General features: G+C 40.4%; 2 protein-coding genes across 8 annotated transcripts in view; both read left to right on the top strand.

The window, feature by feature from the left end:
- Positions 1–5,900: 5,900 nt before the first annotated feature.
- MTLN (mitoregulin) lies at positions 5,901–6,972 on the top strand. Its single transcript, XM_081254315.1, has 2 exons — positions 5,901–6,246; positions 6,867–6,972. The coding sequence occupies exon 1, from the start codon at positions 5,939–5,941 to the stop codon at positions 6,107–6,109; it is 171 nt and encodes a 56-aa protein (XP_081110441.1). The 5' UTR covers positions 5,901–5,938; the 3' UTR covers positions 6,110–6,246; positions 6,867–6,972.
- Positions 6,973–11,171: 4,199 nt separating this feature from the next.
- Positions 11,172–24,312, top strand: part of NPHP1 (nephrocystin 1) — a 59,511-nt gene continuing 46,370 nt past the window's right edge. For 6 of the 7 annotated variants that reach the window (XM_081253549.1, XM_081253552.1, XM_081253550.1 and 3 more), the window contains exons 1-4: positions 11,172–11,275; positions 14,189–14,262; positions 22,986–23,046; positions 24,134–24,258. In XM_081253549.1, coding sequence (XP_081109675.1) covers positions 11,207–11,275; positions 14,189–14,262; positions 22,986–23,046; positions 24,134–24,258 — 329 coding nt within the window. In that variant the 5' untranslated portion in view covers positions 11,172–11,206. The remainder of the gene's footprint in view (positions 11,276–14,188; positions 14,263–22,985; positions 23,047–24,133; positions 24,259–24,312) is intronic. The other variant, XM_081253555.1, reaches the window with a different exon arrangement.

The following is a 24,312-nucleotide window of genomic DNA, read 5'->3' on the forward strand; positions in this document are numbered from 1 at the left end:
GGCACAGAATATGCACTCAGGAAATACTGGTGATAATTAGTGAATTATAGGTGACCACTTACCTTGGAATTATGAGGAGACTGGTTTGGGGTCTTACTCAGGATTTTTCTGTTCTCTCTGAAGGATTATAGGAGACCACTCTACTGTGCATGTCTCCAGAATTATAGAATAGAGAGGCAGACATGAATAAGTGTTTTATGGTTTCTGCCAAAGAGAAGAATCAGCTTTCCCCGTAGCATCCCTTGCATTTTTGATTCTGTACTGGGAGGAAATGATTCACACTTAGAAATCACACAAGGTATATTTAGTTGATATTGCTTACCCACCTCCCCTCAGTCCCAGACTCTTAGAGTGTGTACTTACTGGTGGAGGCAGGTGAGTTCGTTCAGCATGACACCCAACCATGCAGGGATTTCTCTTCCCACATCCAACAGTTCAGGGGATAAGAATGGGAAACAAAGGCTCTAGCAGTTAAACTCGGAGACTCAGGGTGTGGGCTTGTGGCCTGGGGACAACTGGCCCAGCAAGAGTTCTTCAGGGCCAGAACTCAAGGACCTACTGAGTTGAATGTTCCATTTTAATCATGACAAAGCTATACCTTTTAGGGTGTAAAATGCCTGCTGCATTGCTTATGGCCCTGGAGTTGTAGAGGAAACCAATTCCATTTACATATATACTATTTTTAATATTCTTTTTTTGTGAATATTCTTTTCCATTATGGTTTATCTCAGGAGATTGGATATAGTTCCCTGTGCTATACAGTAGGACCTTGTTGTTTATCCATTCTAAATGTAATGGTTTGCATCTACCAACCCCAAATTCCCGGTCCATCCCTCTCCCTCTCGCTCTCCCCCTCCACCCCCCCTCCCCCACCTTGGCAACCACAAGTCTGATCTCTATGTCTGTGAGCCTATTTCTGTTTTGTAGATAGGTTTGTTTGTGCCATATTTTAGATTCCACATCTAAGTGATATCATATGGTATTTGTCTTCCTCTTTCTGACTTACTTCACTTAGTATGATCATCTCTAGTTGCAATACGTATATACTTTAAATGAACCTACAACGAATAAAAGTCTAATACTGTAAATGGTAGTATCTTTTCCCTTGGCAAGCACTTCAAACAGCAAACTCAATAGTGGCAGTTAATGTATTATTCAAAAGATACTCTTGTAATCAGTTAAGTCATTACACTTGACTATTCAGCCTGTAAATCCACAGTAATCATCACCTCAAAGTTGGTTGACCATTATCAAGTCTACTAAAATGTCCCGTTGAAACAACGTACCCAGGGGAAAAATACAAAGTCTCAAACCAGGGACACACCGGCTTTTTAAGAGGGATTTAAATCTTACACAGCTGTCTCCTCTCCAGAAGTTCCATTCTTCTGTCTGGCCAGAGTTCCCTTCTGCTAAAACAAGGGCATTTCTACGGTCTCTGCCAGGTCTATGTGTCTAAGGTTTTCCCATATTTAAGGCTTCAATGTACATGATCTGGGTTTTTTTTGGCTGTGCCTCGTGGCTTGTGGGATCTTAGTTCCCTGACCAGGAATCAAACCTGGGCCCTCGGCAGCAAAAGGGTGGAGTCCTAACCCCTGGACCCCCAGGGAATTCCCATCGGGCTTATTTTTAACACAAAGGCCACTTAGGGATGAGGTACGGATTCCAAGTGAAGTTCTAATTTGCAATAACACCAGTGGCCCAAGTACACAAGGTCAGGCTGCCAAAACTAGCTTTTAAAAATGCCTTAGAGCTATTGAATCATACCAAGCTCCTCATTTTACAGCTGAGAAAACTAAGGTTCAGGGAAATTTAGTTTCTTCTTCTGATTATCCTACTTATCTTTCAAGATTCAGTTCAGCCACCCACAAAGAAGCCTCCTCTGACCACTCCCAGCCTGTTATCAACACCAAATGTTTATTGAGGGTCTGTTATGTGCCAGCCCCTGTCATAGGCACTTGGGATTCATCAGCATACAACTGAGAAAAAAAACCCTGCCCTCAAGTAGTTTACATTATAGTGGGAGAGCTGGAGATAAACAATTAGTGTAATAAGTAAATCCTACAGCAAGTGGAAGGCAGTAAGTAGAACAGAGATCAGGAGTGCCAGAGAGTGGGGATTGGTTGGGCTTGTGACTTTTATTTTATTTTATTTTTTTTTATTATTATTTTTTTCCAGTAAGCGGGCCTCTCACTGTTGTGGCCTCTCCCGTTGCGAGCACAGGCTCCAGACGCGCAGGCTCAGCAGCCATGGCCCACGGGCCCAGCCGCTCCGTGGCATGTGGGATCTTCCTGGACCGGGTTACGAATCCATGTCCCCTGCATCGGTAGGCGGACTCTCAACCACTGCGCCACCAGGGAAGCCCGGGCTTGTGACTTTTAAATAGTCAGGTAGGTCTCATTGAGAAGGTGACAGTTGACAAAAACCTAAAGGAGGTGAGGGAGTGGTTAAGATTCTGCGCTTCCAGTGCAGGGGGCACAGGTTGATCCCTGGTCAAGGAACTAAGATCCCACATGCCAAGTAACATGGCCAAAAAAAAAAAAAAAAAAAAAAGGAGGTGAAGGTGAAGGAGTTAGTCATGCAAGTATCTGGGGGAAGAGTATGCCAGGCAGGGGAACTGCACATGCAAATGTTCTTAGGTAGCACAGAACCTCATGAGCTCAAGAAACAATGAGCAGGGACTTCCCTGGCCGTCCAGTGGTTGAGACTTCACCTTCCAATGCAGGGGGTGCCGGTTCGATCTCTGGTCGGGGAGCTAAGATCCCAAAGGCCTCGCGGCCAAAAAACCAAAAACATAAAACAGAAGCAATAATGTAACAAATGCAATAAAGACTTTAAAAATGGTCCACATCGAAAAAAAATCTTAAAAAAAAAAACAACAATGAGCCGAAAAACAAATGAAACAGTGAGCAGACCAGTGAGATGTAAGAGGAAGAGGAGATCTGACCATGCAGGGGCTTTGGGCACTGCAGAGTTGGAGCAGAGGCATTGCATGGTCCACCTTCTGATTTCAAAGGCTCACTCTGGCTGCTGTATTGAGAATAGAATGTCGTGGACAGATATGGAAGCACACAAACCTGATAGGGGCTATTGCAGTATCTCAGGTAAGAGATGATGGTAGCTTGGGTGCAGTGGTAGCAGTCAGGTGAGAACAAGTTTAATTCTGGTCATATTTTGAAAGTAGAAATGTTGATGCAAATAATCAATAAACAATCTATAATAAGAATAGAAGAGAGTTTTATTTGAGCCAAACTGAGGACTATAGCCTGGGAAACAGCCTCTCAGTAGCTCTGAGGGACTGCTCTGAAGGGGTAGGGGAGGAGTATATATACATGATTATTTTGGGGCTAGGAAATACACGTAGTCAAGCATACATCCTGGTAAAAGATTACTGCCAATCACAAAGAATACATATCACAACTTAATGATTTTAGTGCCTTTCTATGTAAGAGAAGATGCAAAAATCTGGGGTCATTGAAATTCTTTCTGAGGTATGCATCTTAACTACCTAGGTACCATCTATTCAAATCACAGAATGACCCATCCTTTTTTTTTTTCCCTGAATTTCCCTCAGGGGGTACTCTAGGTGGGCAACTGCAGTGGGTTGCTACTTATCCCTTTGTATTACTAGATGGTGGGCAATTTCTTTAATGGTTAATGCAGATGTATAATGTATGTTTGACAGGCCACAAGACAGGCTGTTTTAGTTAGCATAAAGTTCAAGGCACATCACGCATAAGCCAGAATGACTTCCCTGTACCTCAATATGTGAAGATTTCTTCCACTAGAACCTACAGGATTGACTAATAGATTGAACGGAATATGAAAGAAAAGAAGGTTTCTGAGGGTTTTTTTTCTTTTTTAAAGGCTAAGCTACATACTTAACTGTATATTCCAATTCATCAGAGTGTGTCATAATTATTTTTTTCCATCTCTTTCACTCTGCACTAAGCTGTCTGAGGGCAGCTGTTGTGCCATATTCACCTCTACATTCCCAATACCTACTGCAACATTCAAGAAATATTTGCTAAGTAAATGATCATTAAGCATGGCAGACTTGAATTCACATTGGACCCAGTACTGTCTGTATCATCACCCTAATAATAATAATAATAGGTTTCATCTCAAGTATGAAAGTCCATTTGCTGATATCTATAGAGAGGCTAGGTCAGGCCCATGCTCTAAAAGAGTTCAGGCTCCACGTGCTGGTCTCCCTTTCATGACTGTATCTGTTTTCTATTGCTGTGTAATGAATTACCACAACACACATTTATAATCTCAACTTTCCATGGGTTAGGGGTCCAGGCACATGGGTCCTCTGTTAGGGTCTCACAAGGCTACAATCAAAGTATGAGCCAAGCTGTAATCTCATCTGGAGGCTGCACTGGGGGAAGAATCTGCTTCCAAGCCTATTCATGTTACAGGCAAAGTTAATTTCCTTGTGGTTGTAGGACTGAGAGCTCTAGCTTTTTGCTGGCTGTTGGCTGGAGGCATGCTGCTGTTCCTAGAGGCTACACATAGTTCTTTACTATATAAGCTTCTCCAACATGTTTGCTTACTTCATCAAGCCCACAACGGGAGTCTTCAGTCTGTTAAGAAGTTTTATATCACATAAGGTAAACACAGGAGTGACCTCCCAGCAAATCACAGATCAGCCCATACTCTAGGGGAAGGACTTAACACATGAACTTCAGGAGTGGAAATTGTTGGGGGTTACCTTAGGGTCTGTCCACCAGAATGAATTTCATCATTAGAATTTGTTTTCCCTCTATCCCCACAACTCTGACCCAGTGTTAGTTGTGGAATAGAATGGCTCTCTAGACCTTGCTGTCCAATATGGTAGCCACTAGCCCCTTATGTGACTAGTGTGACTGAAGAACTGATTTCTGAATTTTTAATAACAACTTAATAAAATTTAGTTTAAAAACCAATACTCGGACTTCCCTGTTGACACAGTGGTTATGAATCGGCCTGCCAATGCAGGGGACACAGGTTTGATCCCTGGTCCAGGAAGATCCCACATGCCGTGGAGCAACTAAGCCCATGAGCCATAACTACTGAGCCTGTGCTCTAGAGCCCGCGTGCCACAACTACTGAAGCCCGTGTGCCTAGAGCCCGTGCTCCCCAACAAGAGAAACCACTGAAATGAGAAGCTCACACACCGCAACAAAGAGTAGCCCCTGCTCACTAGAGAAAGCCCGCACGCAGCAATGAAGACCCAAAGCGGCCAAAAATAAATAAATAATTTATTTTAAAAAAGATACTCAACTCAGATATTGGAGAAATTTTTACATGTGTTTGAAACAACGTGGGTATATGAATCTAATTTTTCAGCTAACTTTTGTGAATTCTAGAAACTGATCAAGTATCTCCACCGAAAACTTAGTGTTCAAATTGAGATGTGCTGTTAATTATAACATCTATACCAGATTTCAGTCTTAGTATAAAAAAAGAATAAAAGATCTCATTAATAGCTTTTCTGATTACATGTTGAAAAGATAACATCCTTTATGTATATTAAGCTAAGTAAAATACGTTATTAACAATAATTTCATCTGTTTGCAGTTTTTTAAATGGGTGCCCAGAAAATTTAAAGTCACATATTTGGCTCGCATTCTGCTGCTGAGAGAAAATACAGAGGTTGAGCTGACCATGAGGTTGGAAAGACGCACCACCGTAGTTAGCTAATAATAATAAATCAAGGCAACATCTGATGAATGCCAAACAATAAGTATGGTAGGGGTTCAGAGGAGGGAACTGTGGAGCTATCTAAGGGCGGGGGAAGTCTTCAGCAGCAGGCGAGATCGACAAATCTTTAAATCGCAAGAGATGCGCGGCAGGGCGCGCCGGGCACTCACGGCCCGCGCCCCGCCCCGAAACGCGCTGCGCTTTTTGACCCGGCCGCCGCGCCGTAGGCCGCGCTGCAAGCCTGGGAGCCGCGATGGCGAACGTGTCCGAGAGGACGTTGCAGCTGTCCGTGCTGGTGGCTTTCGCTTCCGGAGTGCTCGTGGGCTGGCAGGCACACCGGCTGCGGCGGCGCTACCTGGACTGGAGAAAGAAGAGGCTGCAAGACAAGCTGGCGGCGACGCAGAAGAAGCTGGACCTGGCCTGAGATCCCTGCGCTGTCGGTCCCCGCCGGCCACCGGGCGGCCACCTCGAAGCCACCTCGCCTCTCCGGCGCGGGGCTCCAGCCGAAGCCAGGCTCGCCTCACTCTCTCCGCCCGCAGTGCCGGGCTCTTGCCGGAGTCGGTGAGCAGTACTTAACAGCGGCGCTCTAAGGGGAGACTTCGGGGACGGCCGGATATCTTGGGACAGGAGGGTCTTTGGAGAGCCCACAGGAGGTGACTTGTCCCCCCAGGCACCAGAAGGAGGAGGAAGTTCTGTTTTCCTTAATAACTCACATTTTGGTGTCGTAGTTCAGTTCACTGCGTGTGTTTAACGGGACTGTCTTAACCACGTGCAAAGTCGTTGCACCTTGGCAACATTAACCTTCAAAATGGAAAATACTGGAAAGAATAGAAAATGAAAAAAAAGGACCGTGGAGGTGTTCCTACCACACCCTTCCCCCCTCCCCACATAAATTTATTTTTTAAAATATCCTTGGTAGCACTATAGTACATCTTTGCATTCATGTTTTGTCATCTCCAGTCTAAATTCTTAGGTCCTTGGCAGGCTGACAATGGCTTGAAAGTCAGGAGCCTTGAGTCTAGTCCTGGCTTTTTCATCAGAGCTCTGCAAATTTACAGGGTCTCAGTTTTCTTATCCGTAACAGCAGATTTTGTTGTTCATGGTTTAACTAAACAATAGAATAATTTGAAGTTAACCATTATGTATTCCTAATTTTTATTTCTCTTTTCTGTTTCCAACAGCTTGTTGAAGATGAAATTAGAGAACTGGACAGAAATAGTTTCTCCTTGCACTTTATGAATCAATTTTATTTTTAAAATAAAAAAAATTAAACATATTTGAACCTTTTATTAAAAGGAAAAGGAGTATCTTGCTTCCCATGCAGCTTACTGCATTAAGAGATTTGGATCCTCAAAACTTATAATTACTGTTTTTGGTCAGATACCTTGTTTTCTAAAGAATCTATGCTAGTTCCTTGGTACAACTGCAAAGCAAAGTTGGTCTAGGAACCATTATGATTCCCTTTGGTTAGCAGTTTTGCTGGACCTATTCTGGAAAGCAAACGGCTATGTAAAAATAACTGAGGTAAGGGTAATTATGTAAGACCTTTACACATCTGGGGCTGACAACATACTCCAAGCACATAGTATAAGTTTTTATTGACAAAAATTTCATTTGTGTCATTATGGAGTATACATGTGAAGGAGAAACCTCATTGAATAGACCTTAGTGATAAATCCCAACTACAGTTGACCCTTGAACATGGGTTTGAATTGCACAGGTTCACTTATATGTAGATTTTTTTCAATAAATCTATATGTAAGTGGACCACTGTCCACTTACTATCCATGGCTGGTTGAGTCTGCGCATGCGGAAACATGGATAGGAAGGGCCAACTGTGGCACTTGAGCATCCTTGGATTTTGGTATCCGTGGCAGCTCCTGGGGTTCCAGGATGATGTCCTCCGATGATACCGAGGGATCACTGTGTCTGAAAATCAAGAGTGAGTGACCAAGTCCCAGGTTATTTTTGATTTTCCAGAGGTGTTTTCTAGAACACTGCCCTTGCTCATTCCTATAAAGATTAATTTTGTTTCTCAGTACATTTAGGATCAGCTCCGTATTAACATAAGAAAATTCAGGAAAGTTGTTTCCACAGAAAGCTTTTTTTTTTTCCATTTTAGTAGGGCCGTTATGCTTTATTCCTTCCAATTTTATTTGCATTCTCTGAATGCAGTACTTAAGGACTGAAATGTTGGTTCTTAGAGCTCCATTCCATCTGGGCTGCAGGTGGCTGAAGTATCTGAGTCACCATTCATCAAAGAGTTGATCTCTTTGAGGGTCAAAGAGTTGAGGCTCTTTGAGACAAGGTAGGTTTCTTATGGCACATCCACAGTGCCTCCAGACTGTTGGTATGTGCCTGGTTAAGCATCTAGGTTATGACCAGTTCTGCCTGTATGGGCCTGTTCTTGTGCCACGTTCCTGGTGGACCTGGTCTTTCCAATGTGACTCCTTTCCCATTACTTATGTGCAGCACCCGGACACACTCGTCTCCCTCTCCTGTCTCACCCCAGTGTTCTCTCATCCTGCCCCTCTGGGCCTGTGCTGTTCACCCCCGAGGCCTGACTAGTCCTTACGCGGTTTTCAGCCACCCTACACCACTCAATCTGCCCCTCATTTTCTGCCTATTGCCTCTTTACACTGTGCCCATGTGTTCCCAGCCCTGTGGTGGACAATTCCCCCCCGACATTGCCTCTCACTGTTTCTCCTCTAGCTGTCTACCCCTTGCCCTACTTAAATGTGTTTGCTTTTTTCCCTGAAACTATTGCCTTACATGGAGATGTTACATTTTCCATGTTAACCACTAGTTCTACACTATGAGTCTCTCCGAAGCTATTAAATTCTTTTTCAGTATCTCCTGTGAGACGGCAGTACAAAGTGGATACACATTGTAACACAAAGTGGATACATTGTAACACAAAGTGGATACACATTGTAACACAAAGTGGATACACATTGTAACACAAAGTGGATACACATTGTAACACAAAGTGGATACACATTGTAACACAAAGTGGATATACATTGTAACACAAAGTTGGTATACATTGTAACAAAGTGGATACACATTGTAACACAAAGTGGATACACATTGTAACACAAAGTGGATACACATTGTAACACAAAGTGGATATACATTGTAACACAAAGTGGATATACATTGTAACACAAAGTTGGTATACATTATAACACAAAGTTGGTATACATTGTAACACAAAGTGGATACACTTTGTAACACAAAGTGGATACACTTTGTAACACAAAGTGGATACACATTGTAACACAAAGTGGATACACATTGTAACACAAAGTGGATACACATTGTAACAGTGGATACACATTGTAACACAAAGTGGATATACATTGTAACACAAAGTGGATATACATTGTAACACAAAGTGGATATACATTGTAACACACTGATGGAAGAAAATCATAACGAGTTTTATGAAATAGCTTGTTCTCGGGAGAAACAATGGCCATGGTTTGCTTTGGTTTCAGCTACCTCACTTCAAAACGGTCTTGTAGGTTACTCTGATTTTCGTAATGTCATCAAGGGATGACAACAGAAGCAGTGACTAGTGCTAAAGTGACTATACTGAGCATTACAAGTCAAAAGAAATGTAAGTTAATGAAAAAGAAGGCAGCTAGCTGAGTAATCTCATTCCTTAGAGCGTGGTAAATACCTAAGTGGTATTTCTCAAACTTGAAGGTGCACATGAAACACTGGGGTATTGTTAAAGTTTAGATTCTGATCCTGTGGGTCTATGGTGAGGCCTGAGAGTATGCATTTCTAACAGTCACCCAGGTGATATTGATGATACTGATGCAGGAATCATAAGGAATAAACACTTCTCATGCTGAATAGTGTACAAAAATGTATAAAATCAAAGCATCTTTCCACCCGAGATGAACAAGAGTAATAAACCTTTTTTGCACCCTTCCTCATACATATGTACACGTGTAGGGGGTTTGTTTTGTTTATTTTTACCAACATAGAATTGTACCATCTTCATGACCCTGTAACTTTTCCATTTAAAATATGTAAATCCCTATAAAGTAGGTAGATTTAAAAATTTTTATAGACATGTAAAATAAATAAGGATTTCATAAATGACAGGTTGTCTTTAGTGCAGTTGTTTTGCTTACCTCTAACAAGACACTTAGAAGTACCGATTTATTAATCCATCTAAAAATACTTTATAGTACTTACTACTTCCTCATTTGGTGTTAGATTTTCAATGGAAAAACTACGGCTGTTTAAGTGAACTTTTAAGTATCATGAGCCATGATGGAGAAATTAATTCAAAGTAAAGACATGAGATACAAAAAAGTAGAATGGATAAGTATATTAGAGTATGTCATACAAGGAAACATCAGAGAGCAATGAGAATGAACAAACTACAACCCACACAATGATATAGATTCATTGCACAAACAGGTTGAATGAAAGCCTGACAAGATGCCAGTACACTGCGTGATTCCATTATTCAGTTCAAAAAGAGGCAAGACAGATTTTTCCAGTTAGAGATTGGGATAGTGTTTACTTTTGGTGTAGGGGGTGGAGGTGGGCAGGGACTAGAAGGACGGGAAGACTACTAGGGTGCTGGTCACATTCTGTATCCAAATCTGGGTTATGTTACTTACATGGGGGTGTGTTCACCCTGAAAATTCAGTGCGGTGGGCGCTTGTCACTTCTCTTTATTGAAGAAAAAAGTATCGCAAATAGCATGGCAGTTGGGCCTGTGGAATTACCTTGTGTGTTGTACTGAAGAACACATCAGTATGGTTCATCTTTGAAAAGTGAGCTCAGGTCGTCATTCTTATTCGGTGTAGTGGAAAGAGTTTGGGAACTGGATTTATAGGACTGAGTCCCACTTGGGGAAATGTTATTACAACCTCCCTGAGAGATGTAAAATGGGGCTCATAATTAGGTGCTCACAAAATTGCTGTAGAGCAGAGTCACCATCCTCTCAGAACTCAGGATGGACAATGTGCAAAACTACAATGAAGTGATACTTCAGCAGTATCCCAAGTGGCAAAGAATTTTAAACTGCCTTTTTGAAGTGAGAGTATGCGCCAGAACCACGTATCCCATTAAGGCCATATAGGAAAGCTATCCTTGCAGTTAACTTAAGACATTGAGATGCTTAAATTGTATCTTAAGATAAGTTTAGAAAAACTGGTGTCAGAAAACAAGTGCCAAAACACCAAGTACCCCAGGAGGAATGTCGTGGTAGTACTGAGTATCATGGGACTTGTAGTTTCGGCCGCTGCGGGGCATTCTCCCTCATCTCCACCCCAATCCTTTGGGACTGGCGAGAAAAAGGTGAGTAGCTGGGCAGTGAGCTCAGGACCTGCGGGCTGGCGGAGCGGCTTCCTCGAGGGAGAATCATCCCCACCCTCTTCCCGCACCAAGCAGTCGGGCTGCGAGGCGGGCGCGCGGTGATGGCGTCACTTTCCGGTGCCGCCGTCTTGGTTTCCCTGGCGACCGGTGTGAGCTCCGCGCCAAGGCGAAGGAGATGCTGGCGAGGCGGCAGCGCGATCCCCTCCAGTCCCTGCAGCGTCGTAATCGGGAGCTGAAGCAGCAGGTATCATCTGGCTGTCCAGTGGGGGACCTGGGCTCTGGCGACGGGCGAGCTCTGGGTCGCACCCTAACCCTGGGAGCCTACCCAACCCCCTTCCCTTTCTAAGTTGTAACCTACCCCACCCCCAGCATCAAACTGACCCCAGCACCAAACTAATTCTAATCCTTCACACTCCCAACCCAACCCCGGGGAGGCTAGAAAATCGGGACCATCGACTAAGTGCTGCCCTCCCCCGCACCTCACCCTAACGGCTCCATCTCCAACCTAACAACTCCCTTAACCCATCTCACCTCCAAATCTAAACTTTTAACAATAATTATTCCAACCACTTCTGCGCCCAACATCACTCTCCTCCACTTTTCATGCCCCCTTTCCTTTATCCCTCATCCAGTGGAGCTATTGAGTGTTTTTGCTTCACATGAATCCAAGCGAAATAGGTGGCAAGGAATAGTCCTAATATATAAGAAAAATAAGACCTGACAAATGAGCAAAGGACTTGAACTAAAGGAGAAATACTAGTAACACACAAATATGAGAAAAGTTAACTTAAAAGATAATCAAGTAATTGCAAAGGAAGTAAGAGATAACAAGCACTTAAAATATCACAATACCCGGTATTGGGGAGGCTGTGATGAAACAGGCACTTACACTGCTGCAGGGTATAAGGCACAGCGTTTCTGGAAAGTGGTTTGACAAGATGTAGCAAGTATTCATGCTCCTAAGCTGGGAATTACATTTCCAGGAATTTACCGTACATAATAATAAAAAATTGGACACAGGTTGAGGTATGGAGGTATTCATCATAGTATTACTTATAATACAAAAGGCTGGATGCAACTTAAATGATCAGTAGTAGGGGAATGGATAAATAACATGTTGGGATATAATACTGAGATTAAAATTTTAAGGAGATTTTAACATGTTAGGGAAAATATTTGTGATAAAATGTCAAGTTAGAAAAAGAATATAAAATTGAATATACAGTATTTCAGTTTAAAAATTTTATATGTAATATACATAGAAAAAAAGATGGGAGGAAACATGCCAGCATGGTAACTCTATGTGGCAGAATACTAATGACTATTATGTTTCGCTTCATAATTTTTGATATTTTCATAATTTTGGGTTGGGGTGGGGAGACTTCCCTGGCGGTCCATTTGTTAAGACTTCGCCTTCCAGTGCAGGGGGTGTGGGTTCAACCCCTGGTCGGGGAACTAAGATCCCACATGCTTGGGGGCCAAAAAAACAGAACATAAAACAGAGGCAATATTGTAACAAATTCAATAAAGACTTTAAAAATGGTCCACGTTTTAAAAAAAAATCTTTTAAAAAAATTAAGAAAGGGAATTCCCTGGTGGTCCAGTGGTTGGGACTCCACGCTTTCACTGCTGAGGGTCCTGGTTCAATCCCTGGTCGGGGAACTAGGATCCCACAGGCCACGTGGCATGGCCAAGAAAAAAAATTTTTTTAAGAAAAAAGTAAGTAGTAATTAATGGGTTGTTAATTTATTTTCTGAAATTCCTATTTTACTTTGCTAATTTTACTTTTTATTTTTCATTTGATCTATTACCAAATAGTTTCCACTAAACAGAATTATTTTATAAACTTTAGCAGGTAAGAGATGTACTGAATGCTCATATTTTATCCACTTTTGGACTTTCACTTAAGAAGTACAAAAGATGGGATGGATAAATGTTTCTTAATGGACTCTATTGGAATTATAGTGGTACAACAAAATAGAATACTCTTCTGGTAGAAATAAAAATAAAACTTGATGTGACATTGACTTAAGCTAAGCTTTGGCCAGATGCTTAATATGGTTTTGTATTTAATTTTAAACTTAATGGGACATTGAGAGAACCAGGAAATGTAGAACTAAACTAAAAAAATTATCATTATTACAAAGATGTAACAAAGCAAACTATTGCCAGGATTATTCAAGTCAGAGACAAACTGGCTCCGGAGCCTTTTGATACCCTGCATGTCTGTGAAGGACTCTGTAGGTAGTGTGAGCTCATTCTTCCCTGGCTCCATGGAAGATACCTGAAGCAAAAAATGGAACATATTTCCAACTTGGTATCCATGGGACAAGTGATCAAGTGCCCATCTGGGTCATGCATGTGATGACTGACTCTGTTACCATGTGTGTGAATTTTGTAAATAACAGACAGATGCAAAATGGCAAGAGTAGAGAATTTTTATTTCTCTTTTTTCATCCACTTTATCTTCTCCACAGTATCTATAGAATGCAAAAGATGTATGTGCCTCTTTTGTGGGTATGTTGGCAAAGTTAAACGTAGTGTTTGGAAATTACTAAATCACAATATAAGATATAAGAATGAGGATTAAAAATTTTGTCGTTTATTCATATAATGAATACTACTCAGCAATAAGAAGGAATAAACTAATGATACACACAACAATATGGAAGTATCTCAAAAACATTCTTGTGAAATGATTACACAAACGAGTACATACTTTCTGGAGTAATGGTAATTTTCTGTACGTTGATAGGGGTTTGGATTACATGGTGTATGCATTTGCCAAAACTCAGTAAATGTATACTTAAGATTTGTGCATTTCATTTGTATGTAAATTTTACACCAAATATTGAACTCTAGTTAGTGATACCCATGGTGTATTAAGGGGAAATATATTGATGATTGTAGTTCACTTTGAAATACATAAAAAATAAGATGAATTGATGAATAGATGGGTCATAAAAGTATAGTAAAATATTAATAGTAGAATCTAGGTGGTGGGTATTTGGATGTTCACTATAAAGTTCTTTCAACTTTATTGTATATTTAAAAGTATTCATTATAAAATATTGGGAAAAAAGAATTAAAATTTTATTTCCTGAGGTTATATGGTATTTAACAATATGATATTTTAAACAGTCTCCATTTATTGTAGGTTGATGATTTGCTTTCTGAGAGTCGATTGAAAGGAGCTCTAGAAGCCAGTAAAAGGCGAGATATTTACCAAAGGTAAAGCGTATGAAATTATGTTAGCTTTGTAAGGACTATACTTACATTTCAGTGAGCAGTATTTACAGCATTGAAATTGAGGAATTATTTCCTTTTTTAATTAATAACATTTCTAAAAAGACAAAATAATAATGGGAAGTAATATTGAGGTAACAATGAATGAAATTTTCCAAAATGTATTTTACAATATTTCTTCTAATTATCTATGTCTACCTAGTCTAAATGTTGGAATGATAAGATTAAATAGAGAATTACAAATGTTAAAAAGGGGCAGCTTACATTTATTTTGTACTCTGTGTGTACCAAGCAGTGTGGTCCATACCCTAAAAACTTTTTCTTAATTAATTTTTACAATAACATTTTGAGATACTCATTAATATAGATGAGAAAATTAAGGTTCACAGTGGTTAGTTAATATGTCTAACATTACTTAGCTATAAGACATTAAAGTGGGAAGGCAATAAAGATGTTTTAAGATAAATGCAGAATTTATAGATATAATTAATTAATTAATTAAATTCAAGTATAGTTGACTTACAATGTTGTGTTCGTTTCTGGTGTACAGCAAAGTGGTTCAGTTATACATATATATGTGTATGTGTGCATATATATATATATGTTCTTTTTCATATTCTTTCCATTATGGTTTATCACAGGATATTGAATGTAGTTCTCTGTGCTATGCAGTAGGACCTTGCTGTTTATCCATCCTATATATAATAGTTTGCATCTGCTAGTCCCAAACTCTGAATCCATCCCTCCCCCACACCCCCACCCCTCCTTTGGCAACCACAAGTCTGTTCTCTATGGCTGTGAGTCAGTTTCTGTTTCACTGATAAGTTCATTTGTGTCATATTTTAGATTCCACATATAAGTGCTATCATATGGTATTTTTCTTTCTCTTTCTGACTTACTTAATATGATAATCTCTAGGTTCATCCATGTTGCTTCAAATGGCAGTATGTCATTCTTTTTTGTGGCTGAGTAGTGTTCCACTGTGTGTGTGTGTGTGCATGTGTGTGTGTGTGTGTGTATATATATATAACATCTTCTGTATCCATTCATCTGTTGATGGACATTTAGGTTGCTTCCATGTCTTGGCTATTGTAAATAGTGCTGCTGTGAACAGAGGGATGCATGTATCTTTTCAAATTAGAGTTTTGTCTGGATATATGCCCAGGAGTGGGATTGCTGGATCATAGGGCAGCTTTATTTTTAGTTTTTTGAGGAACCTCCATACTGTTTTCCATAGTGGCTGCACCAATTTACATTCCCACCAACAGTGTAGGAGGGTTCCCTTTTCTCCATACCCTCTCCAGCATTTGTTTTTTTGTAGACTTTTTAATCATGGCCATTCTGACCAGTGTGAGGTGGTACATCATTGTAGTTTTGATTTTCATTTCTCTAATAATTAGTGATTTTGAACATCTTTTCATGTGCCTATTGGCCATTTGTATATCTTCTTTGGAAAAATGTCTATTTAGGTCTTCTGCCCGTTTTTTGATTGGGTTGTTTGTTTTCTTGTTGCTGAGTTGTATGAGCTGTATGTATATTTTGGAAATTAAGCCCTTGTTGGTTGCATCATTTGCAAATATTTTCTCCCAGTCCATAGGTTGTCATTTCGTTTTGTTTATGGTTTCCTTTTCTGTGGAAAAGCTTGTAAGTTTGATTAGGTCCCATTTGTTTATTTTTGTTTTTATTTCTATTGCCTTGGGAGACTGACCTAAGAAAACATTGCGACAATTTATGTCAGAGAATGTTTTGCCTATGTTCTCTTCCAGGAGTTTTGTGGTTCTATGTCTTATATTTAAGTCTTTAAGCCATTTTGAGTTTATTTTTGTGTATATTGTGAGTGTATGTTCTAACTTCATTGATTTACACACAGCTGTCCAGCTTTCCCAATACTGCTTGCTGAAGAGACTGTCTTTTCTCCATTGTATATTCTTGCCTCCTTCATTGAAGATTAATTGACTGTAGGTGTGTGGGTTTATTTCTGGGCTCTCTATTCTGTTCCATTGACCCATATGTCTGTTTTTGTGCCAGTACCATGCTGTTTTGATTACTGTAGCTTTGTAGTATTGTCTTAAGTCTGGGAGGGTTAAGCCTCCTGCTTTGTTCTTTTTCCTCAGGATTGCTTTGGCAGTTCTGGGTCTTTCATGGTTCCATATACCTTTTAGGATTACTTGTTCTAGTTCTGTGAAAAATGTCATGGGTAATTTGATAGGAATTGCATCAAATCTGTAGATTGCTTTGGGTAGCATGGTCATTTTAATAATATTAATTCTTCCAATCTAATTAATCCAATAGTAATTCTTCCAGTCAAATTAATAATATTCTTTCTATTTCTTTGAATCATCTTCAGTTTCCTTTATCAGTGTTTTATAGTTCTCAGCATAAGTCTTTCACCTTACTCAGGTTTATTCCTAAGTATTTTATTATTTTTTTGATGTGATTTTTTTAAATAAATTTATTTATTTATTTTTGGCTGCATTGGATCTTCCTTGTTGGGTCTTCGTTGGTGTGCGTGGGCTTTCTCTAGTTGTGGCGAGTGGGGGCTACTCTTTGTTGCAATGCGCAGGTTTCTCATTGTGGTGGCTTCTCTTGCTGCAGAGCTTGGGCTCTAGGCACACGGGCTTCAGTAGTTGTGGCACGTGGGCCGAATAGTTGTGGCTCACGGGCTCTAGAGCGCAGGCTCAGTAGTTGTGGCGCATGGACTTAGTTGTTCCGTGGCATGTGGGATCTTCCCGGACCAGGGCTTGAACCCGTGTGCCCTGCATTGGCAGGCAGATTCTTAACCACTGCACCACCAGGGGAGTCCCTTTTGATGTGATTTTAAAAGGGACTTTTTTTTTTTACTTTCCCTTTCTGATATATATATATTTTTTTTTCATTTTCTGTTTCTGATATTTCATCATTAGTGTAAATAAATGCAACTGGTTTCTGTATGTTAATCTCGTATCCTGCTACCTTGCTGAATTTCTTTATCAGTTCTAGTAGTTTTTGTGTGGAGTCTTTAAAGGTTTTCTACATATAATATCATGTGATCTGCATATAATGACAATTTTACCTCTTCTCTTTCAATCTGGATACGTTTTATTTCTTTCTCTTGTCTGATTGTTGTGGCTAGGACTTCTAATACTATGTTGACTAGAAGTGGTGAGAGTGGGCATCCTTGTCTTGTTGCAGATTTTAGTGGGAAGGCTGTCAGCTTTTCACCATTGAGTATTATGTTGGCTGTGGGTTTGTCATAAGTAGCTTTTAGTATGTTGAGATATGTTGCCTCTATACCCATTTTGGTAAGAGGTTTTTCTTTGTTTTTTTTAAATTTTATTTATTTATTATTTACTTTTGGCTGCGTTGGGTCTTCGTTGCTGCGCACGGGCGTACGCTATTTGCAGTGAGTGGGGGGCTACTCTTTGTTGCAGTGCGTGGGCTTCTCATTGTGGTGGCTTCTCCTGTTGTGGAGCACGGGCTCTAGGCACGCAGACTTCAGTAGTTGCAGCACACAGGCTCAGTAGTTGTGGCATGTGGGCTCACTCGTTGCAGCTCATGGGCTCAGTAGTTGTGGCTCGCAGGTTCTAGAGCTCAGGCTCAGTAGTTGTGGTGCATGGGCTTAGTTGCTCTGCGGCATGTGGGATCTTCCTAGACCAGGGATCGAACCCATGTCCCCTGTATTGGCAGGCAGATTCTTAACCACTGCACCACTAGGGAAGTTCCTTGGTAAGAGTTTTTTTTTTTTCTTTTTTTGCGGTACGCGGGCCTCTCGCTGTTGTGGCCTCTTCCATTGCGGAGCACAGGCTCCAGATGCACAGGCTCAGCGGCCATGGCTCACGGGCCCAACTGCTCCGTGGCATGTGGGATCTTCCCAGACCGGGGCACGAACCCGTGTCCCCTGCATCGGCAGGCGGACTCCCAACCACTGCGCCACCAGGGAAGCCCCTTGGTAAGAGTTTTTATCATGAATAAATGTTGAATTTTATCAAATGCTTTTTCTGCATCGATTGAGATGATCATGTGGTTTTTGTCTTTTCTTTTGTTGTTGTGGTGTATCACATTGATTTGCATATGTTGAACCATCTATGTGACCCTGACAACTTGATCGTGGTGTATGATCTTCTTTATGTGTTGTTGGATTCGGTTTGCTAATATTTTGTTAAGAATTTTTGTATCTATATTCGTCAAAGATATTGGCCAGTAATTTTCTTTTTTGGTGTTATCCTTGTCTCATTTTGGTATCAGGGTGATGGTGGTTTCATAGAATGACTTTGGGAGTGTTCCCTCCTCTTCAGTCTTTTGGAAGAGTTTGAGAAGGATCAGTATAGTTCTTTTTTGTATGCTTGGTAGAACTCCCCAGTGAAGCCATTTGGTCCTGGACTTTTGTTTGCAGGGAGTTTTTAAAATTATAGATTCTATTTCACCTCTAGTGATTGGTCTGTTCAAATTATCTAGCTCTTTTTTTTTTTTTTTTTTTTTTTTTTTTTTTTTTTTTTTGCATTACGCGGGCCTCTCACTGTTGTGGCCTCTCCCGTTGCGGAGCACAGGCTCCGGACGCACAAGCTCAGCGGCCATGGCTCATGGGCCCAGCCGCTCTGCGGCATGTGGGATCTTCCCGGACCGGGGCGTGAACCCGTGTCCCCTGCATCGGCAGGCGGACTCTCAACCACTGCGCCACCAGGGAAGCCCTATCTAGCTCTTTTTGATTCAGTTTTGGTGGGCTGTATGTTCCTAGAAACTTGTCCAAGAAATGCAGAATTTAGTTAAGCAAGAGAAGGAACTTCACTACAGTCTCAGTGGAGTTGCAGCCTTTGGTCCATTTGAATCAAATGCAAGAATTATGTCATGGTATAATTTGGGTCTAAGAGCAAACAACCTAAGCCTGAAGGTTATGGACTTGCTGTTGTGACAGCAACTATAAAAACAGCTCAGAGTGAACATCAGTGGCTTAGGCCAAATTATGGTAAGTCCTTGGCCTATGTAGCCCCAGATCCTGTGACCTGTCAGAAGTCTCTGTCTATTAGCAATTCTGCCTTGCTTGGGATGGTGACCTTAGCTCTCTTGAGATGGGAAAACTGTTCTCATGATGGATGATTGTTTTTTGTTTTGTTTTGTTTTGAATTTTCTTTTTAATCCTTGGGAGAGTTTAAAATTAACTAGAGTTTAAAATTACATAGACATGATGAACTAAATCAAATTAGACTATTATTACTTTTGTATTAAGTTTAGGACATCATTAAAATAATCTGTATGCTTTGGGTATTTAAAGAATTTATAACATTCAAATGGATGTGAGATTTGTGCTGCTAGTTTAAATGATTCATTAGAACATTTGAAAAAATTTTGCTTAAGTCAGGCATTCAGAGTGCTTAAAAGCAAAATAAAATTTAAATCAATTTTAAGATGTGGGAATTTAATTAACTACCTTCATTAGTAGGATTGATTATTTGAGGAATTTAGCTCAAGTTGAATTAATCAAACAATAATGAAAGAAAAAGAGAAGGTAATTGTCCTTGCTTTACTAGATTTTAATATAGAATGAGAGTTATATGCTGAATTGAAGTACCAGGGAAAACTAGATTTTTAAATTTTATTTTAATAAGCTAATAATTATTTTTATACCCAAGTAATAGTCTTCTCTGTGTATAAAAAGATCCCCTCACAGTCATTTTAAAATACACATTGATATTTGCATGTCTGAAAACAACATTCAACCCTTACGTTTGATTAATAATTGGGTAGATATAGAGTAAAAAATTTTGTACTTAAACCTTTGAAGCCATTGTCTGGCTCCTTTACACCCAGTGATGCTGCCAAGGTTCATGGTCATTCCTTTGTAATTGATCTCTGTTTGAGGCTTTTCTTCTCGGCCTTGGTGTTTTGAAATTTTGTCATGGTGTATTTAGGTGTTGTTTGAATTCTTCTCAACACTCAAGGGGTCTTTTCAGTTTGAAAACTCTTGTCTCTCATGGGCTCCGGGAGAGTTTCTTTTACTAAAAGATAATTTTTTTACTTCTGTTTGTTTCTTCCTGAAACACCTTTGAGCCAGGTATTGAACCTCCTGGAATTTTCCTCTAGGTCTCTCCCCACTAGTTTTTGTTTCTTTGTTTTTTTGTTTATGCCTGAGAGGTTCTCTTGGCACTTTTTTTTTTTTTTTTTTTTTTTTTGGCTTGTGGGATCTTAATTCCCTGACCAGGGATCGAACCCGTGTCCCCTGCAGTAGAAGTGCAGAGTCCTAACCACTGGACCACCAGGGAAGTCCCTAAATTCAGTCTTATCTTAGCCAATCCTGACCTTGCACAAGCCTTTCTCAGTGTTCCTTTTCCTCAAACCTTCTGAAACTGTGCAACTCAGGTTGGGATTTGAACCCATGGGCCAGGTCTCAGACCCAGCCAAAACCCAGCTTGGGACTTCTTTTAACTGAGATCACACACCTGGTTTCAGGACTTAATGAAGCTCAGGTTCTTGATGTCTCATTGCAGAAAGAACTCAGTGAGAGACAAAGTGATAGGTAAGACGTGGATTTATTTAGAGAGAAACACACTCCACAGAGTGTGGGCCATCTCAGAAGGCAAGAGCAGCCAACTTTTCTTTTAACTTTTCCGTGGATGTTTTATTTCAGCAGCTGTATTGTTAATTTACAAGTCTTTTTCCTTGTTCTTTAATTTTTCTTTTTTCTAGCATTATGTTCCTGTTTTTAGGTTATCTCATTAATACTTCCATGATTGGGAGTTGTTTTTTTTTTTTTTTTTTTTAAGTTCTTTTCTGTTCTCTGAGTTGTCTTTGGTTCCTCTGGGCTCAGATTTTTTTTATTTGTTTCCTTTTGGTTAGTCTTAAATTTTATATTCCATGTTGCTAGTTTTCTTCATTATGCCCAATGGTCCTTGGATTATCTTTTTTTTTTTAAGAATGAGGGACTAAGCTGATTATTCTAGAGAGTTGCCATGGGTTCTTCTACTGTTGTGTATATAGGTCTCAAGGACCAGCCCTTCCTGTCATTTTTCTCTATCCTCTTCAGCTTGTCCGTGACAGCCCTGCATACCATTACAAAGTCCCCAGTCATCATTACCTAAAAGCAGAAAGGGTGATGGTTCTTTACCTGCTCCATCAGGGAGAATAAAATGGGAGGAACTGCCCAACACATTTCTTTTATGTATCATTGGCCAGTGCTGGGCCATACACACACCCTACCTGCAGTGGAGGCTGAGCACTTGCGTGTCAGTGGGAGGCCAAGCATGCCAGCATGGAGGAGGGTGGCAGAAGGGCTTTGGGGTAGATAACTAGCAGGGTCAGCTGTGGGTTGATGTTTCTACTTCTCTTTTCTGCCTCTTTCACAAAGGATTTTTGTCCCCCTTTTCACTGCTCATTTCATTTTATGAGTCTCTGGAAGAAAAAAAAATAACTCAGCATAAAAAATAATGACTTTTTCAGGTTATTGGTGGAGAAAACATTTGATTTTTGAAAACTCATAACTAGCTGTAGCCCATTTTCAGTCATTTTTTTCTCTCTCTTTTTTTAAAATTGAAGTACAGTTGAGTTACAGTGTTGTGTTAATTTCTGCTGTACAGCAAAGTGATTCAGTTATACCTATATATACATTCTTCTTTATATTCTTTTCCTTTACGGTTTATCTCAGGATACTGAATATAGTTCGCTGTGCCTTGCTGTATGTAGGACCTTGTTGTTTATCCATTCTATATATAATCGTTTGCCTCCACTAACCCCAAACTCGGTCATTTTCATACTTCTAATTTGGGTGTCTAAGACTTAAGCCAAATTATATGAGCTGTCCATGAAATATCTAAAACACTGTACCCATATGGATGGGCCATGTTCACGAGGGGAGTGTGCTGTTGTGGGGAGAGGCCAGCTGTAGAATCCTAAACTCTGCCTTCACATGGCTACTCTCCCTCTGACTAGCTCTGGTCCCTTTTCAGAACCTCACTTTCTTCAACTGGAGTGAGGGTTGTTATGAGACTCAAATGAGGTGATGCTTGTAAACTGCTTAGCAGTATTTGTGACGCAAAAAATAAATTTTAGCTGTTATTATCATTATTAGTTTTGTCGTCTTGGTTGCATCCTAGGTTTATGGAATTTTATAGCTGGAGAAGCATTTTTAAAGTCCAGTGCTTTCCTTAGTTTAGGGATAGGAAACTGAAGCCCAGAGTCACTGAAGTTTTCTGAGTTCTGGTTATCATACCTCATACCTGAGATCTTGACTATGAGCATCACCCAAGCTAATGAATGGAAAGGCATTTACATGTGAATTTTTAAACATCATTCATGCAATAGAAATTGCCTTACCTGGGCTTCCCTAGTGGTGCAGTGGCTGAGACTCTGCCTGCCAATGCAGGGGATACGGGTTCGAGCCCTGGTCTAGGAAGATCCCACATGCCGCGGGGCAACTAGGCCCGTGAGCCACAACTACTGAGCCTGCGCGTCTCGAGCCTGTGCTCCGCAACAAGAGAGGCCGCGACAGTGAGAGGCCTGCGCACCGTGATGAAGAGTGGCCCCCGCTCGCCACAACTAGAGAAAGCCCTAGCACAGAAACGAAGACCCAACACAGCCAAAAATTAATTAATTAATTAATTTTTTTTAAAGGCAGATGCTTGCTTTAAAAAAAAAAAGAAATTGCCTTACCTGCTTAAAGACTTATGTATGATTTTATAAAATAGCTTTTCGTTCTGACAATTAAAAAATCAATATTTTGTTTCTTTTTTAAAATTTAGATGTATCCAATTAAAACAGGCAATAGATGAAAATAAAAATGCTCTTCAAAAATTAAGCAAAGTAAGTATTACGGTTAATCATGTTAAAAAAATTCTGTTTTTACCCAAATATTTTGTTAAGTGGAAGTTCATTAGAGGGGGTAAGTTCCTGGGTTCACGTAAGTTATGAAGTGTAACTGTGGTCAGTGCTGACCTGCCCGATGGGCTTACTGAATGTGCTTGGGAGCAGAAAAGCCAGGGCTCCAAACCCTGGTAAAAGTTCAGCTTTAATGAACTCACCCAGCATTAAGGACTCGGAAAAACCCGGAAGGAGCTATTTTTATTTTTGCATTGAGTAAGTTTTGTGTTTTACAGTTTAGAATTATTTCATTTTAATTACATTGTGGGGAGAGTACATAATCTGGCCCTGAGGGTAAGTGGTAGAGAAACTTCTTATATCACATGGCAGCCCTGATATTGGTGACTCTGCAGAAACAGGGCAAACTAGAATTTACTCTGGGCAGTTCCCATCAGGATTTCCTCTTTTAATATGAGCCTGAGCTTCAGCTAGGTGTCCGGGCCAGAGACTCACAGAGCATTTAGGGTGGAAGGCATTTGAAAGTCATCTGCCTGCCTGCATGTGAATCTCCTTTACTGCGTCTGAGACAAGTGGTCACTGAGTGTCTCTTCTGCATTTCTCCAGTGACACAAAACTGTAATTCCGGAGGCAGACTGACCCTAAATTTGAAAACCTAACTATTCCTGTTTCACAAATGAGGAAACTGAGGCTTCCAAAGGTGAAGCAGCTTTCCCAGTCTCACTGCCAGTAAGTGGCAGAACTTGGACTTGGCACTTGTATTTTTGACTCCAAAGCTGGTCCTCTGTCTGGAACCTGTCCCTTACTGACTATAGAGGGGCTGCCATACCAAGCAAGAAAACAAAACAAAAAAACAGGAGGTATACTTTTATTTTGTCATGTGGTTTGCATTCCAACATAATAATCTACATTTCTTTTAAACTTATTTCTCTAAAGTAGGCATAGTCTCATATCAATATTTGCTTTGTCTTTTAGCACTTACTGGAGTTTTTTACTTTTAAAATAAATGTAATCGGAAACTGAAATTTTTATTTTTATTTTTTTAGTGAAATAGACTTATATTCTCTCATAGGCTGATGAACCTGCCCCTGTTGGGAGTTACAATCAGAAGAAAGAGGAGGAACACAATCTTTTGGATAAGCTTACCCACCAACTGCAGGAACTTGCTGTGTCCATAAGTAGAGAAAATGTCACTGAGTATGCTCCCTTCCTTCCTTTCTTTCTTTCAGATATTATGTCGCCAGCAGTTTT

Source organism: Mesoplodon bidens, assembly GCF_964165515.1.
Source record: "Mesoplodon bidens genome assembly, chromosome: 14".
Taxonomy (NCBI): Eukaryota; Metazoa; Chordata; class Mammalia; order Artiodactyla; family Ziphiidae; genus Mesoplodon; species Mesoplodon bidens.

Excerpts from the sequence above, each read along its gene's own strand:
- MTLN (XM_081254315.1), top strand. The coding sequence starts at position 5,939 with ATGGCGAACGTGTCCGAGAGGACGTTGCAGCTGTCCGTGCTGGTGGCT.